We start from the raw sequence: 19,378 nt of genomic DNA, 5'->3' as shown, positions 1-19,378 counted from the left end.
AAGCTGTTGCTACTTGTCTAACTACTCTGGGAAAAGAGAGACCTAAGAAGTACAATCACAAAACAAGCTCAAACACAGACAGGCTCATATCTGTGTTAACTTTAATATAACCTTCGCAGCGTGTTATATATAACACTTTATATAATATGTAATATATAAGAACACTTTACTATTTCTTAAAATGAAGTCACATAAAAAAGATTTCTTAACATCAGAATTTCTCTAGTCATACCTTTATTCTTGTTATATAAATGAAGCACATCAATTCTATCATCTATCTCACAAACTGAGTATTTACGACACACCAGTGACATCTAAGAAACTCGGAATAGCAGTGATGGAAAGAGGAAGCGCTCTGTTTTCAGGGTATATGGATCTACACTGAACATAAAAGGTTGGATAAGAACAAATCTGGTATGGTTTGGTGCAGAGAATGAAAAACCTGAGTTGAGGGTAACATCTTAAGCACATTAGTCTCAACAAGGTTCACTGAGCAAAACAGATCTCTGGAGATTTCAAAGGAAGGACGGCTATTCTAGTGGGAAACCAGGCAAAGACAGACAACAGTAGAATTTCAAGCAGATGACCTGATACATCTTGACCTCACTTCAGTTAGAAGAGAACAGCAGGCCACATTAACGAAAGCAAGGGAAAACAGCAACAAGGTCAGGAAGGCACCAGGAAGCCAGGTGGCACAGAACTTTTGTGTTAGTACAAAGCCCCTTTTCATTAGGAAGGCAATGGTAACATTTGCCAAGTTCTGAGCAAGGAAATTACTCAACATAGAACCATCTTGGCCTTTGTATTCAGAGTACACTGGAAGCCAACAAGTGGGGAGGCTGTGAAGCCAGGTAGAAAATTACAATAATCCCACAAAGAGAGATGAAGTGACAGGCAAAAAAAAAAAAAAAAAAGAGATGGTTAAATCTTAGATATACTGAAGTAGCAAAAGCTTTGCAGGCAGGCTACATATGGAGAGGTAATTCTTACTCTGAGGAACAGGAAAAGTAGGTTGTCTTTTATTGAGACGGAAAAGGGGAAGCAGAAGCTGGTTCAAGAGCAGATGTCCTTCTTGGTCTACTTCAGATTCCAGTAGAAATGTCAATATGAAGGCTAGCTGCACATTCTGGAATTGTGAGATGTTCAAGCTAGAAATCCAGACTTAAGAGTGACAAATAAAAAGATCTCCAATTAGACGAGATCACCAAGAGGCAGACATGAATAGTTTATATTAAGGTTTCAGGAGAATGAACAGGAAAAACCCAAAAAAAAGTCCAAAAGAGCACTTGGTGAAAAGTGAAGAAGATCACAGAAGAAAGCTGCGGAATTCTGTCACAAAGATGCTCAGAGGACAGTCTGGAGGGTAAAGCTTTTCTTTACCTATATTCTGAGTACGTTTTTTATTTTTAATCTCAAATCTGGAATTACTAAGGTCAGGAAATAAAACTGTTGAACAGACAATTTTTTAAAATTATTTATTTTTACTTTATGTGCACTGGTGTTCTGGCCTGCATGTATGTCTGTGTGAGGAATGGCTCTACAGGTACAACAGCCTCCACTCATTCCTCAGAGAACTCCACCGGCTATGGCTGTTGCTCTTTGGTCTGCACTGCCTATCCTGTATGCTTCTGTATCAGGGAGTAATTGGATGTAGGTCATCCTGGGAAAGAATAGGCCATGCAGATTTCCTGAAACTGGAGTTGCAGATAGTTGTGAGCTGCCAAGTGGGTGCTGGGGATAGAGACTGGGTCCTCTGGAAAAGCAGCCAGTGTTCTTAACAACCGAGCCATCTCTTCAGCCCCAAATAGACAGGTCCGGAGGAGCAGTCTGTGCTATACTACCAAAGATGTTAGCTAACACTGAGGCCATTTAACACTTCCTAACTCAGTCACTGTACTAGACACATGAAATGATACCCGGATTGCCCACTGTTATGCCAGAGATCACCTCAGCCACTGAGAACAACTCCACCACAGACCCACTTCACCACAGAGCATGGCCTATTCTTTCCCAGGATTACCTACATCCAATTACTCCCTGATACAGAAGCATACAGGATAGGCCAATGCAGACCAAAGAGCAACAACCATAGCCGGTGGAGTTCTCTGAGGAATAAGTGGAGGCTGTTGTACCTGGAGAACCATTCACACTCTCCTTTTGTCTTTCTTCTCTGGGAGTTAACCTCAAAGGCCCTCTTGCAAAACCCTTAAACCCTGAGCTTCCTCTCAGAATATGCGTCCTAGGCAACCTAGTCAATGACCAGGCGATAAGATAGGTCCTTTGACCTAACTCAGCCACTGATAGCCATAAGAATCCTGTCACAGATAGTAAATAATCCAGGCACAAGGTAGCAGTCCAACTGCTAACATGCTCTCCTAAGGTGACCTGCTTGTTGTATCAGTAGGAGAGAATGTTTACTGGAATGTTACTTTAGAGTTTTTGAAAAAACACACTAAAAGGAAAATAGGAAAAGAACACAAGACTCGAGGGCAAACAGCTGTCAACATGGGGGCCAAAGACCTTTGATTGCATATACAAAGAGACTTTCAAATTCTTTGTGTGGTTTCTCAGCAGAAGACTCTGATGATGAGAACAGGGCACTGAGCCATCAGTGAGCATTCAAGATTCCCACGCAGGCAAATCTGCTACGTCCAACTCTTAGTAGAGTGATTGGGTTCTTACTGCATGGGGAGGGATGTCCGGCTTGAGCTCCCCAAATCTTGAATCCTCAGAGTCAACACCACTTATGACCTTACGAGAGCAATCTTGTTTTTTAAGATAGAGACTTTCCCTCCAGGAGACAGTATGCATCCGTCTAGCCCCCGTCGATTCCTGAATCTCCTCCAGACCTCTCTCAGGTCTACAAGAGCATCTTATCACATTAGAAGTCACGCAGTGCATGCTGGGGCTCAGAAAGGATGAGAACAACTGTATCCCAGAGAACGAATTTAGATAGCTTGTATTAGTCAGGAACAAAACAACTGAGTTTAAGAGGGTGTTTGATCAGATGAACCCTAATGTTAGGTAGTGATTTCCTGACAGTCTCCTGAGATGCAGAATTCAACAACTGGCAAGAATCCCTAGAGATGGCACAAAGTGAGTATTAAGATGATTGCTAGATAGCCAGGCAGTGGTGGTATATGCCTTTAAACCCAGCACCCAGGAGGCAGAAGCAAGCACATCTCTGTGAGTTCGAGGACAATTTGGTCTACAAAGCAAGGTCCAGGACAGTAAGGGTTGTTACACTAAGAAACCTTGTCTCTAAATCCCACCCCACCCCCCAAAAAAGGTGATTGCTAGATGCGTACCCAAACCAATGGCCCATACTAAATAAAGCCGAGATTCCAGAAGCACTGTCGTGGATGTCAGAAGCAGGGATTACCAGACTCAGAGAAGGATATTCTGGAATGTACAAATTACATACAGAAAAACAAAACAAAACAAAACACATCAGATGACTAGGTTCTATAACAATGACAAAAAAAACCATACCAAGTACCAAAGCCACATGGAATATGCTGATGAGATGCCCCCAAATTACTGAAAAGCTTACTCCTGGCTCTCAGAAGGCCAGGGTGGACAGACAAGTTGATCTACTGGTAGCAGTGAGAAGGATCATAGGACTCCAGGAAGAAGTCTGGTGGGTGCGGCTGGCATTCGGAGGGCAACAACGGTGTGTGTGTGAGATTGTGCACAGTTAGGATACAGCTTTCCTAGAGTCTGCCACTCAGTGTTTGCCACCAATAGAAATCAAAGCAAACAGCTACACAATTGATAGCAGTTAACACAATAAAGTTGCAATTGCTTGTGCAATATCCAAACTTGAGCTAATCTTTTACCCACAAGCCATGGGCAGAAGAGGCCTAGTTTCCAGGAGGCAAGATTTTGCAATACTTTGGCAAGAATGCATGAAGGTAATCCCCCCCCCCCCTTCCCCGTTCTTCCGAGAGATCTACGATGCTTAATCAGGTAGCTACACTGGGGGAAAGTGCTCAGGCACTTTGAGGACTTTGGCCAGGGTCTACAGTGATATATGGAGACCTGAAACATCATCAGATGCTCCTACTCCCTCCCCTTCTATGAAGGCATTAATAAATGGAGCCCCAACCAGGTGCTCAGAAAAGTCCGAATAAGACCACAGATCTATCCTGTGACAGATTTCTCAACTGAGATATTCTGATTTCATGCTTCATTAAGTGTGTCACAACATCTACCAGTCCTTGACCTACACAGGAAGAGTTACCATAGAGCAAACAAAGACGATTTGATACCATTCCACCCACCCCATCACTGCAACACAGTAAGTTAAGAAATCAGAAAGGTTTAGGCAGTGGGGACATGGGGAAATTAGTGGCTGCTAACAATCTCAGTAGCACTTAGGGTCCCAAATGCTATTCCCCGGTGTGGGGCCCGTGCTGCACCACAGCTTCTCCCTCCTAAAGCGTTAGTCCCCAGAGCACTCAACACATCACATCACATCACATCACAGTCTGGGACCCGGTAACCCCAACCGTGAATTTAACTCATGTTTCCTTGTAAAATGACCTAATCTTCATTAGCCATTATCTAACCGGGCAAAGCTTGGTTTCACTTCTAGACAGCTTCTGAAGGAACAATATCAAAATGATACTTTTAAGTCTCTGTTACTCTTCTCTGAGAAGGATCCGGAATACAACTCACTTCCTCCGGATATATTCGCATTTTCCCCATTTTTGTTTTTGAGCAGTCTCATTATATAGTGCAGGCTGAACTGGAACTCACAGCAATCCTTCTGCATCAGTTTCCAAATTCCTAGGATTACAGGTATGAGCAAGTATGCCTGGCTAGAAAGGCTTTCCACATTAAAACTACCGTTGAGTCTATTAATCCCCATTTCCTTTTCATATATCTTAAGTAATCCTCCGATTTTTAATGATCTTATTTTATGTGCATGAGTGTTTTGCCTGAGTCTATGTCTGTGTGAGGGTGTCAGATCACCTGGAACTGGAGTTACAAGACAGTTGTGAGCTGCCTTGTGGGTGCTGGGAATTAAACGTGGGTCCTCTGGAAGAACAGCCAATGCTCTTAACCACTGAGCCATCTCCCCAGCCCCATAATGCCCCAATTTAAAATTAAAACTATAAGTTGTTTTTCTGATCCTACACTGAAAAAGATCATCCCAACTTGGTGCCTCTCTCAGTTTCTCCAGAAAGCTTTCATTGTTCCCATAAGGCTTCTCTCTATGCATCATCAATTAGGAGCTTAGGACTTGCTTAATAAATAAATAATGAACTTGTCTTATTTAGGTGGATTTATTACTAGGTAGATTTCACACACTGACAGTGAAGCAAAATGTGTTGCAAGTTTCATTTCCTTTTGTTGATTATGCTGTTATTTAGAAAGTTGATAATCACAACCTTATATAAGATTTTTGAGGGGCTGGAGAGATGGCTCAGAGGTTAAGAGCACTGATTGTTCTTCCAGAGGTCCTGAGTTCAATTCCCAGCAACCACATGGTGGCTCACAACCATCTGTAATGAAATCTGGTGCCCTCTTCTGGCCTGCAGGAATACATGCAGACAGAATACTATAAACAAAATAAATAAATAAATCTTAAAATAAGATTTTTTAATAAAACATCTAAAGTTCCATATAAATAAAAAGTAGAAATGAATGCTATTAGTTAATTTTGATCTTAAACTATTCTCAACTATTTCTATGTATAAATATAGCTTACTGTGTAAGTAGGAAAGTAACAAATTAACCATTTTTTAAAAAGCAGTCACACCGATTTAAAAGTATACTCTGCATTAACCCCATGATGAACAAGCCAATATAGTTAAATGCGATACAGACTGATGAACAAAGCATTTTCTTCTGTTTGTTACAATTTTAAATTTTAAGAAACAAAAAGACAACTCCAGTTACATGAGATCCCAATGATAGTTATTTACAAATTATATATTAAATAAATATATAAATACACATTTAACATATATATATTAACACTAATGGTTTTATGGCTGCACACTAACACAATGAATGACTGTCGGCTGGCATGACAAAATTCCCTGAGTATATTACTAAAATTACCACAGAATCTTTTTCACAAGGAAAAAGATGCCACAGGCCCACAATCAAATGCTAACTACATTACATTAGATGAAAATTCAGTAGTACATTTAATCAAATCCTGTAGATTTAAGCAGACATGCACAAACTGATAGCCTGGTTCTCCCTCTATTATAGGCTCTGGGGTTGCATAGCTCACGCTCAGTCCCCACCTCTTCCTTCTCCGACCACAAGAGGGTCCAATATCAGCCACAAACATGAGTGAAGAGCAGATTTTACCAGCAGCCAGAAAAAAGTGCCAAAAATGTAAAAGAGGAAAAGGCTTCCTTTTTGTATTTACTGCCACTGGCCAGGCCCCGTTTCCATCAGCACGCACTTCAGATGCGATCTGTGCGGTCAGTGCAGAACGGACGGGGATCATCATGCATTTCCATAGAGACAATGGCTCCTCCTTCAGGGACAGGAACAGAGGCAGCTTTGGAGGACAGACACAGTGATGCTACCGTTTGGTCGGGGAAAGTTCTAGCGGGGACAGGGGTAGTTTTCTCTCATTCATATCAAATCTAATTATTAAACCACACTGGATCAAACTCGGGAGATTTTAATAGTCATGTAGTTTTGTTTCAGGCTTTTGAAATTCAAGTCAAAAACAGATAAAATAAAGACTGCACATACTTGGAAGAAACTGCCTCCATGAATTCATCCAAAAACTCGTCATACTCAGGACCTCTCCGTCTCCTCTGCCGCAGCCCGATGTACAATGGGTCTTGAAGCAGCTCCTAGTGTTAAGAAAAGAGTTGCCATAAAAAGAATTAGCAATGAGAAAGTCATTTACTTTTCATTAGCCTGTTTCATCATCTCTATAAGAGATAGAGTAAGAAATAAAATTTTAGCATACTGATTCATAATTAGCCTAGTCACTACTTAATGCTTCACAGAGTCCATACTGTCCAGATCCAGAATAAGAAAAAAAGTTACTAAATGTTACAACACTCTGGGTTAGTCTGGGGAAAGAAAAGTAATTAAAACATGACAGTGATGCTCATTAGAAAAGCTCCACTCAGAGTCTGGAGATGAAACTGATTACACACAGAAATAATAGTTAGTTTTAAAGATATACAACAGCTTATAAACAGAAAAATAACAGTTCTTTTCATAGATTTCTATTCCCAAAATATGAAATCTTCAAACATTTTGAGTATACTTGTTATATGACTATTGACTTCCTTAAGAGAGACTATTTTTAGCCTTGACCAGGTTTTTCTAAAGCTTTTTAAACCTTATAGTTTGCTGACTCTTAAACTGTTGAACCTGAGACAGCATTATTCTGTTCAAGTATTGGCATAAATAACCCTTAACACTTTAATAAATCAATTGTTAAATTGAAATATAATATGGTGTAAACATGCCCATTAGTAGCAAAAATTCTCAACAAATTAATATCTATGAAAAAAACATACCTAACGACATATTTTAAAGTCAAAGACTAAATTATCTTCAGATTCAGAACAATACAAGAGTTTCTGTCCTTATCCCTTTCCTTCATCACTATGCTAGAGATGCTAGTCATTACAATAAGGCAAGAAAAAGACAAGCGTGTAGACTGGGAAGGGAAGAACTAGCACTTTGAATCTGCATACACATAATTATGTAAATAGAAAAAAGAAGTAATCTACAAAACCCTTATATTAATTTAATATAGCCAGAGGATGTAAGAACAATACATAGAAACAAATGTATCTCATCATATTTGTAGTGGATGGTTGATATATACATATATAATATAGCTATAACTCTATTTTACAATCAAAACCACAAAAGGCCCAGGGGAATATTTACCAGCACATGTGTAAGACTTGAGCACTGGAAACCATAAAGCACTGCTTCTGGAAACCTTCTAAATGATTTTCTTAGGAAAAGGGAAAGATATCTCAGAGGGCAGAGTCAGGAACTCACAGGAGGGCAAAAGCAAAACCCTGGAAACAACGAGCTACAGAAACGCACTATGAGGAAACGGATCTGGGCCATACAGGGGTGGCTTCGTGTCCAGGAAGGCTTTGCTGACTGTGGACCTTCTAGAACCATAGGACTCCTAGTCCTCCCACTTTGATTCGGAATGTTGGTCATTTATTCTGTCCCTGACTCACCACTCTGAGTCTGGCGTGAGAACACATGAAAAGAGCCACAGTTAGGAAGCAAGCCCCAAGTCTCATCGAGAACTGATCTGGACGAGAGGACCCCAACTTCAGACCCATTCCCGTTACTAGGATGAAATCGTGATCGAGTCTGAGCTGGAAACCCTTGTACTGTGTAGATGATGTAGATAATTTATGATGAGAATCTGCATGGAGAAAAGTACACATGTCCTCGCATCCAGACCACAGTTCACGGGGCCATAGCATTATTAAAAATGATTTTAAGCCACTGGGTTTGGAGAGACTTTGTTACAAACAAATGCGTTCTTTCAGGTGTGGTAATGTTAAAGATGGTTTAACTATTTAGATCTTCTGAAGAAGGGTTTACTTAAAGCCAATAGAAACCACAGCCAAGTGCACACCTGCCGCCCTGGTATAATTATTAACAGCACTCTCTCTTGTTGAGAAATGCCCTTGCTTTGACCATACATCACACCTGCAATGTGCTGCTGAACACGTAGTTAGGGTTTTTTTTGCTCAATGGAAGCTAACATGTTAAATCACATAAATGTAAAATATAAAACCTAAACCCAGGACTGTTGTAAAACCCAGCTGTTCCTTAATGCATAAAAACTCTTAAAAAAAAAAAAAAACATTGGCAGGCTTCTGGGTAGCCGAGGTTAAACTGCCAATGTGCTACTAATGGCTGCCAATATTAAAATACTTTTTCCAAGTCTGGAATATATTTAGACTCCAAATATGAGATTTAGAGGAAAAAAGAAAGAAAAACACAGTTGAGGAAAAATGTGTCCCTCTGCCTTTCTCCAATTCTTTCCCACACTGACAATTGAAGGACATAAGTGAAGAAGTGTGATTGAGACGACTCAGTGGGTAAGGGCGTTTTCCACCACCCAGATGTCCCAAGTTCATTTCCAGAACTCACAGGGCAGAAGGAAAGCGCCAACTCCTACAGACTGCCCTCTCTCTCACACACACACACACATTCAAAAAAGAGAAAAATAATTATAATAGTTAATTTTAAGATTTATTAAGATATACAAAAATTAATATATACAAAATGCAATTTCAAGAGGAACCAGCCAGAGGAGAGCAGGGTTATGGGAGGACAGTGGTGGAGGGGAATAAATGAGACCAAGTTATGTCAGATACGTATGAAGACACAATGATGGAACCCACTGCTTTGTATTCTCACCTAAACAAAATGAGGAAAAGAGAGGAATTGGAAATTACTCTAGTTTATAGGCTATCACGAAAGGAAGCGACAGAATACTCTGCATTATGAAACCTTTATTCAACCTGACTTCCACATCCACATACATACATGGGCACCTACACATATGTGCTCCTCCCACACACATACATGGGCACCTACACAAATATACTTCCACACACATACATGGGCACCCACATACATGCTTACACACATACATGGGCACCTACACATATATGCTCCCACACACATGCATGGACATCTAAACACGTGTTCCCACACACATACATGAGCACCGAGATACATCACATTCATATACATATGCAAAAAATAAGAATACAACAACACTTTTAACACCAAAAGACAAATATGGAAGTTAAAAATTAAATAGCAGGCAGATATGTTCTATATACACATAGGGTTTTCATGACAGGGTTTCTCTGTAAATAAGACACATTTTAAAAAGCAGATAATGTGAAAAGTCCAAGGCAACCAGTTAACTTGACAATTCTAAGACCCACTTTCATGAAACCTTTTGTTTCTGACAACTCATGTAATCTATCAATGCAAGAAGTTCTATTGTAGATTCCAGTGATCAAGCTTCTCTATGTCCACATGATATTGATAATCTTGCAAGAAACAGTCTTGGTGGAGACTGGAGGTTAAGAGCACTGGCTGCTCTTGCAGAGGACCTGAGTCAGTTCCCAGCACCCACATTGTGGTTTACAACCATGGCTCATAACCACCTCAAACTCCAGTTCCAGGTGATCTATCAACTACTTCTAACATCATAGGCACCAGGCAAGTATGTGGTACAAACACATTCATGCAAACAAAATACTCACACAAATGAATAAAAACGTATAAATGATTTTAAAGGCCCCGCTTTAAAACTGTTCAAATGATTATATACTTATTTCAGTTTTATTTCTCCTCAGTAACACCTAAAAGTTTCAGGTACACCACAGATCTTGTGGTTTTTATTTTATCTGACTTCCTTATATCATCCCAGCTTCTTTTAAAACACATGGAAAGGGGCTGGAGAGATGGCTCAGAGGTTAAGAGCAGTGTCTTCCAGAGGTCCTGAGTTCAAGACCCAGCAACCACATGGTGGCTCACAACCATCTGTAATGAGATCTGGTGCCCTCTTTTGACCTGCAAGTGTACATGCAGACAGAACACTGTATACATATCAAATAAAATCTTTAAAAAAAAAAGAATTAAAAAATAAATAAAATAAATGGAAATTAAAATAAAATCTTAATAGCAATATACACATAGAATTTTAAAACAGTATTTTTAAGCAGGTTACCTTTGATAATTAAGTCATTTCTACTAGAATTGAAAAAGAAAATATAAGAGTAGCCAGCCACATTTTAAATCAAAATATTTCCTTGGATAGAGGTTAATTAAGCATTCAGGCATAGCAGTTAAATATAATTTTGCTTGTACATGATAAAAAAATAAGAGATGTTTAAGTTACTGATGGAATTCTTCTAAAATATTAATGTGAAATAAAAAAAAGTTAACTCCAAATCATCTACTCCAGACTCGAAACAGACTTTTAAACAGAAAGGTTACTAGCTAATTAAATTTAATAAGACCTATGGAATTATTTTTCTGCACAACATAAAGATAACAATTACAAAGAAATTATGGAATCTTGAGTTATCCATTGCTTCAAATAATAATAGCATCAATACTTATCAAAGCATTTGAGACCACTAAGGCAGATAAACCATAGATCATACTATAGACATGAGAAAAACACAAAAAAGTGATTTTCTTATAAAAGTTGAGGGCAGAGTTGAGAGAAGTGGGGTAACCTAAAAAATGAGTATGCTTTATGAAGTTCATGAAATATAATACATAGAAGTTGGCACCACTTTTTTAAAACCGCCAGCTGTTTTATACACTCAAAACACGTACCTCATTTTCTGTTCCCACATCCAAAATGACCGGTAAACACTGCTGTGGATTCACCCCTCCACAGGCTGTGTACAGGGCCAGTTTACCCACAGGGATGCCCATCCCGTTACAACCCAGGTCTCCTAAGCCTAGAATACGCTCTCCGTCAGTCACCACAATGGCCTGGAAGAAAAAAAAAGACAAGTCCATCTTTCCTGCTCTCTAGTCCTAAAGGTAATAAATAAATGCCCTGCAATGAAACACTGAGCTACAAGAAAGCATAAATTAAATATACATAAGTGAGTGTTTATTCATTGACATTAGGGAAGAAGAAATAGGTTTGATCGATATATGTTGAACATTATACAAGGTTGTATGTGTGATTAATCATATTACTGTAAAAAGAAGAAGAGGTGTGAAACAGAAATTCAAACAACCCAAATAACCTACTCTTTAATCAAGAGAACAAATGGGAAATTAGAGCTCAAACTGCAACCAGAAGCACAGGGCAGCTGTCAGACTAGCCAATGCCCCTCAGTGCAATTACAGGCGTGTCCATAACGACACTAGGTAGATAGGAAAGTCACACCTCTGCTCCCGGATGCTCTGGCCTCTGACTCCTGGAAATACCTGACACTGTACTGTTATCTCCGGAGCACATTCAGTATAGTCGGCTACACTAATTAATTGCCTGATGACCTTTCCCTAGAACTGATTAATTTTGCTTAGCTTATTTCTACTTACTCAGAATAATAATGAACCACACGTTACTCATATAGAGGACTTATTTTACAGAATTTAATATCATCATTAGAATTAAGGCACTCAATATATTCATTCTATGATTCATGACTACAACATAAGTTAAAAGAAAACCCAATTTATTAAAAAAAATCTAAAACGCTGCTGTCAAAATATCCATGGAATAGCAATGGACTTAAGATTCTATTTCTTACTTATTTTATTTTTAATGCACTTATTGCATGTGTATGGGTGTTTTGCCTGTGTGTACATCTGTGAATCACAGTCATGCTTGATGCCCATGGAGCCCAAAAAATGGCACTGAATTCCCTTGGACTGGATGTCTGTTGGTGCTGGGGATCAGCCTGGGGTCTCGAGAAGCAGTCAGTGCTTTTAAATGCTGAGCCCTCATTCCAGCCTGATGTGGGAGGTCCTTCTGTATATGTGTTGCTTTTATAGGTTAATGAATAAAGAAGCCACTTGGGCCTAAGCAGGGCAGAGTAGGTGGGGAACTAAACTGAATGTTGGGAGAAAGTAGGTGGAGTCAGGAGATGTCATGTAGTGACCGAAGGAGAAAGTAGGTGGAGTCAGGAGATGTCATGTAGTGACCGAAGGAGAAAGATGCCCATGGGAATCTGTTGGAACCTTGCCGATAGGCCACAACCTTGCAGTGATACACAGATTAATAGAGATGGGATAATTTAAGATTTAAGAGGTAGCTAGCAATACGCCTAAGCGATTGGCTAAGCAATGTTTTAATTAATACAGTTCCTGTGTGATTATTTCAGGTCTGGGCAGCTGGGAACGAAGGAGCTGTCTCCACCAACACCAGCCCCTCTATTTCTTATTTTAAAAATAAGAAATATGTGCTTTCAGCGTGGCTCTGTTTGCTCACTACTGCTATCCCAGTATCTGGAACAACATTTAGCACACCGTAAACAGCTCATAAATAGTAGAAAACTAGATAGATCCATGGGTACATGAAGTGAAATCATGATATATAAAGAACATACCACAGTACTTGTATTTCAAATTCTAAAAAAATATAAAGAAAGGAAGAAAAAAAGAAGGAAGGAAGGAAGGAAGGAAGGAAGGAAGGAAGGAAGGAAGGAAGGAAGGAAGGAAGGAAGGAGAGAAGCTCCATTCCTACCCTCAGAAAGTCCCAGTGTTTTAATGGAGCACATTCCTTTCCCTCCCCTCACTTACAGGTCATGACAGAAAACGCAAAGCTAAACAACCTTGCCCAGACAGCCACCTGGTCTGCGCTCAGCACTGCACTCTTCCCACCACACCGTAATGCAGATGCACTTTCATGCCTCTTTAGAGTTTTGTGGACTATAAAGAGAACTATTAGGAAATTGTTTTAAAAGTAAATACATTTAAAATATCTTTTGTATATTTCATATACTCTATCTTTGAAAATGTTTCCCTGTCTGATTGCAAGGAGTCACAATTTCCCCTACATGCAATGGGCCAATACATTCATGCTCTTGCAGAGAAGGTAGCCACATACCGTTCACTGCAGTTCTGATTTACAGTAATAGATATGCTATCATTGAGCACTGCGACCTTTTTAAGTTTACAGCACTCCTAAGAGTCCAAATAATTACGGTGTATATTCAATAGACACTTTTATTTAATGTGCTGCCACAGCCGGAAGCACCTGTACGCACTGCTGAACAAACACTCTCATACATGCAGTCTCAACATGAGGAACCCAGCTGGCCTGCCTATACTAAGGGATGTTTTAATGTGCATTCTATAAAGATAGCAACTTTTTCATATAAATTACCTATAATCTGAGTGATTTATATAATTTAAAACACTGAAGCTGTATAATTTGAACAGTTTCAATGTTTTTGAAAAGGTGATTTTAAATAATATACATTGCCATTCACTTGACAGCACGTCTATGTTCAGCTTTTATTCCCTAGGCTCCTCTCCCATCGAGTCCCGTTACCTAATTATGAAGGCGTATATTTATAAAATTATAAGCGTATATTGAAACATTTTTAATGTTGGAGATCTTTATATCTTAGCTTAGCGTATGCCTTATTGGAAATATTTCAACATTAAAGAGTTAACAGGGCTAAAAGTAAGCATGTACATTACCGTGAACTTTATATCTTAGCTAGTCACTTCTCTACATGTGTGTCCAAGTACACAGCACAGACCATAACTTACTCTTCAGTATGCCGTTCCAATCAAGCACTGACTTAGTGTCCTATTCCAAACCCCTTCTTAAGCTTTGAAAGGGACTCGGGATTTGAGACCCACGGACAGAGGTAGACTATTAGTGAATTCCTGTGAGATCAGCTAATGCTGCCTAAGAGCGGGATGGCAAAGTACCGATTAGAACTCCAGAACTGTTCCGAAACCACCTTGTTAATTCTTAAAATCCTCTCAAAATTTCTGGTTACAGTAAATATCAAGCCAGGGAAATGTCTCTGCAGGCAAGCACTTGCCACAGAAGCCTGAGCAGAGCTCAGAGCCCATAACCAAGGCTGTGGAATGAATGCGCCCACACTCAGATCACAAGTACACATGCATACACAACCCTCAAAAATTATTATACTTTAAATTTTATTAACTAAGTGTAAGCACAGACTGCTTTTTGGTTTCCCAGATGCCCAGACCCAAGTAATCACACAGAAATGATATTAATTACAATACTGTTTGACCTATAGTTTGGGTATATTGCTAGCTTGCTCTTACATCTTAAGTTAATCCATTTCTATTAATCTGTGTATCACCACGAGGCTGTGGTCTACTGGTAAGGTTCCAGTGTGTCCTTCTCCTTCAGCAGCTACACCTACTCCACCTACTCTATATATCTCTGTTCAGATTTCCCACCTGACTTTACTCTGTTAAGCCATTGGTCAAAACAGCTTTATTCATTAACCAATAAAAACAACACATACAGAAGGACATCCCACAGCCCTTAATGGTAAAAGGATTGATTTGACAGACTTCTTCTGCCTGCCTTGAACTTGGTGGATAATTAAACACAGAAAACACAGTTACAATAAAGAAGTTTGCTTAAAGAGATATATAAACATGTGGTTTCTTTCTGGTAAATTATAAGTCTGGTTCCACGTAGTATTCATATAAAAATTTATTGACATCTTCTATACTAAAACTCCCTGTATCTACATCCTAAGAAAATAAATAAATAAAAATACGATAAAAATGAACAATAATAATTTTAAAAAGGTAAAAAGAAATTATACACCCTATATGTTGAATAATATACGTTTATATATCTAATGATTTTACAAAGAATGAAACACTAAGAAATTAGACAGGAAAACAGTATCTAAATAGCTTTATAATAAAATTAATATACTGTAGATAAACCAGAGATATTAATTAGGTGACAATCTGACGATGCTGCTCACAGCAATTAGATTGATTGATGAGACAGAAAAAAGAGCAGACTACCTCAGTGCAGTCACTGATAACTTACCTTGACAACCTCTTCTGGCCACGCACTGAGGACTGAAGCAATATGCCCTTTGTCGTGGATACTAATAAATAGGCCCCTGGTATGGAAAAAAAAAGTTTTAATTTACTTCAAACCTGCCAAATGACCATGAACATTAGTTAAAAAAAAAAAAAAACCTTAAACCTATTAATATAGTTCCATCTTTACTACATTACTGAAAAAGTACTTCCTAAAATAATGGCTGGAAATCCTGTAAATAGGAAGCTGGGGATGCAGCTGGATTGGCAGAGTGCCTGTCTGCCACACATGAAAAAGCCCTGGGCTTGATCTCCAACACTGCACAAAAGTGTACATGGCACTGGAAGGGGGGGGGGTGGTAAGAGACAAATGGATCCCTGAAGCTCACTGGCCAGTCACCCTAGCCAAATCAGTGAGCTTTAGACTCAATGAAAGACCCTTTATAAAGGGCAAAGAGTAATTAAGGAGAATAACCACTACTGACCTCTTGACCCTGCAAGTATGTGCAGACATGTGTACATATAAGCATCCACACACCCACACAAATATACCTACAGCACACTAATATGAAGAGATGGTTCAGTAGTTAGAGCATGCACTATTCACACAGGAGACCCACATTCACTTCCCAGCACTATTGTCAGGCAACTCACAACTGCCTGTAACTCCAGCTCCAGAGGAGATGATGCCCCCTTCTGGCCTCTGAAAGCACCTGTATAAATTATATCCTTTCCTGGTTTTCTTACTGTCTCATGTGAAGTTGCTATAAATTGTAAGAAGCTCCTAATAAGTTTCATGAATTTTTAGATCTGAGTGATCCAATGAAATCAGCGGAAAGGACATCAATAAAGAACTGGGAAATTAAAATGAGCTATTTGGACCTAAGTAAGAAATTTATATTAGGCTGTATAAGATGTTCTTGGCAATACACCATTAAATTATATTTCTTTGGAGACTGTATGCTGGCCAAGATTTTCAAATAATAATGTTATTGTGAAACAGAATTATTTAAAATAAATAACAAAGATGATACTAAAATTAACAGCAATTAAATGTCAAGATTTATTACGCACAGATCCGGGTTCAGTTACTGTGGAAGAGCCATCTGGCCACCCATGATCTATTGCACTGTGCAGAGATTCATTCACAGCAAAAATGCTTCCTCTAGGAAGGAGCTCAGTAAGCCAAAGGTCTATAATGTCCTACGAGAGTCAAGCATTTTAGGAGTTATTTGTAATCCTTCCTGGAATGTTCCCATGATTAGAAATCTACAGAGATATCCAAAAGGATTTCTGCGTGTCAGTAACTCATACTGCTGGGTATACAATTTGAATATGAAACATTAATCCTACACAGAGAGGAGGGAGGGGGAGAGAGAACAGGGAGGGAAGGAGAAAGTGTGGGAAGGAAGGATAATGAAGTTATAGAAGCAAAGTTTAGATAAGAAATATGTTTATCTACTTTTTCATGAATTCAATTGCAACGGGAAACTTTGCTGTTCTGAGGATTAAACCAGAGTCTTATGCATGCTATGCAAACTCCCTACACTGAGCTGCATCCCAGCCTTAAACTCTTGCTATCTCTATTCTTACTGATCAGTTTGTTAAAAATCACTGAGTTCTGCTCAAAGATAAACAGGCCAACTGTAGATACTCACATTTTGGTATTTAGTTCATGTCAGAACTGAGGCAACTTTAAAATGAAGATCATTTTTTCATACACATAGTTCAAACTTTTTCCATAACCTCCAGCCCTGTACATATTTCATCCTCAACACAAATTTGGAAGACAAGATAATATTCTCCCTGTTGTCGGCTGATATCCCCATGGAACTGCATATCAAAATGGAATTCACTTCATAACATGCAACTTTCTATTGTCACAAGACTTATGTTTTCTTTGGTAAACAAGTTTTATATGCCGGTTCCTGAGCCAATAGAAGAGGCAGCAATTCTTCGATTTTCTATTATAATGCCTTCCTGCATTTGCTATTTCTAGAAATAATAAAGTTATACTCCACTTCCCACAAAATGTGAGCATACATTAGTAAGCCTTGAAAATTAAAGTTGAGGTGTACAACAGGTCCCCAATTGATGGAGAAAGCAGAACAGAGCACCTAGACCTAAGATGTGTTACATTTTTTGAATTTGTTACAGTAGGGAGGCAGTACACACTTACTAAGAACACTACTCTGATTTGGACCTTTGGCTGATTCCTAGACTAGTGACATATGATGTAACAACTTCTTGACAAACTGGGCAGCCATAGAACCATTGCTCCCAGTCAGCCATGGCTTCATGAGCAATACGTTACTGTGCGCTGTGTGGCTAAGCAATGATGTTAACCACTGAACCAAAGGTTAGGTACACTAAGAGCATCTTTCTCTTTCTGCATGCTGGGGACAGGCCCAAGGATCTTGACTATGCTATTAAGCCTTCAACCACTGAGCCACATCCTCAATACCATGAATGCATTTTTTTTCACTTATCACTTTAAACTTCAAATGGATTTAGCAGAACATAAACTCACTGTAACTGAGGATCATCTGTACTTAAGAAAGCTAAGTTTGGATAAAATGCAAAATCAGGAGATAAAACAGGATAAAGATGCAAAGCCAAAAGTCTGGGGCTGAAAGCATTAGAAGAAATTATTAAAGGACAAAAAAGACAAGGCCAAGGGAAAAGCATTAAAACTTAGTGTCACACAGTAAAAAAAACTGGGGTGATTAAGAGGAGTCCTCATGAATATAGGGGTCTTAGGCAGGCAAGCCAATGCATCTGAAGCCAAAGAAAATTCAAAGGAAAACTGGGCATGGTGACACACGCCCACAACCCCAGCACTTGGGAGGCAGAGACAGATAGCTAGTCATGAGTTCAAGGGGAGCCTGGGCCTGCTCTACATAGTGAAAGCTACAACATGAGACCCTGACTCAAAATCAAGATGACATCAAGAGGAAAATGTTAAGAGGGCATAATCAATACAATCCTATCTCAAAGTAAATGTTTAAAGAATTTAAAGCATATGACAAAGAATCTTTTTTTTCTGAAACACAGCCAAAACAATGCTTCATCACTACCAATTAGTTAATGCATTTATGATGTTGGATTCCCCTCCATATGCTATGAATATGTTTTATTACCATTGGTTAATAAAGAAGCTGCTTTGGCCTATGGCAGGGCAGAATATAGGTAGGTGAGAAAACTAAACTGAATGCAGGGAGAAAGAAGGCAAGAGTCAGGCAGACATCATGTAGCTACCCAAGAAGCAAGATGTGAGGAAACAAACCACGAGCCTCTTGGTAAAATATAAAATAACAGAAATGGGTTAATTTAAGATGTAAGAGCTACTAGGAATATGCCTGAGCCATTGGCCAAACAATGTTGTACTTAATATAGTTTTTGTGTGATTATTCAAGTCTGGGTGGCCGGGAAACAAAAGTGCAGTCTCTGTTTACACGTTTCCAACAAAGAAAAATTTTCTTCAAAATCACACTTAGAAAATCAGTACTGATTCACTTGGTCCTCAGACATCAGCATTTTGCAAACTATCCCCATGATGAACACAGCCCACTTCAAAATCCAGTCTAACACTTGTTGCTTTGGTCCCATCTACCTAGGCTCTTTCTTAGTCTTCGCTTAACTTTCCTAGTTGTAATCTTTCCAAGTTCCAAGTGAGATTTTAAAGACTTAATTTATGTTTAATTACATACATGTGCAAGTCTGAGCATAGATAAGTAATACACATGTGGTGCCCATGGAGGCCAGAGGTGCTGGATCCCCCTGGAGCTAGAATTCTAGGCAGTTGTTTGCCTCCTGAGTGAGTATTGAACCAAAAGCAGTACTCACTTTT

At 39.1% G+C, this 19,378-nt stretch overlaps 1 protein-coding gene across 1 annotated transcript in view; it reads right to left on the bottom strand.

Moving 5' to 3' along the window:
• Window positions 1-19,378, bottom strand: part of Me1 (malic enzyme 1) — a 114,184-nt gene that overhangs the window by 54,815 nt on the left and 39,991 nt on the right. The window contains exons 4-6 of the mRNA XM_050118903.1: window positions 15,533-15,608; window positions 11,347-11,508; window positions 6,727-6,830 (exon numbers count right to left, since the gene is read on the bottom strand). Coding sequence (XP_049974860.1) covers window positions 6,727-6,830; window positions 11,347-11,508; window positions 15,533-15,608 — 342 coding nt within the window. The remainder of the gene's footprint in view (window positions 1-6,726; window positions 6,831-11,346; window positions 11,509-15,532; window positions 15,609-19,378) is intronic.

Source organism: Alexandromys fortis, unplaced genomic scaffold (assembly GCF_014885135.2).
Source record: "Alexandromys fortis isolate MF-2015 unplaced genomic scaffold, M_Fortis_MF-2015_v1.1 scaffold_164, whole genome shotgun sequence".
In the NCBI taxonomy this organism is placed as follows: domain Eukaryota; kingdom Metazoa; phylum Chordata; class Mammalia; order Rodentia; family Cricetidae; genus Alexandromys; species Alexandromys fortis.
Note: the sequence above shows the minus strand (reverse complement) of the source record. Positions and strands in the feature narration are given on the sequence as shown.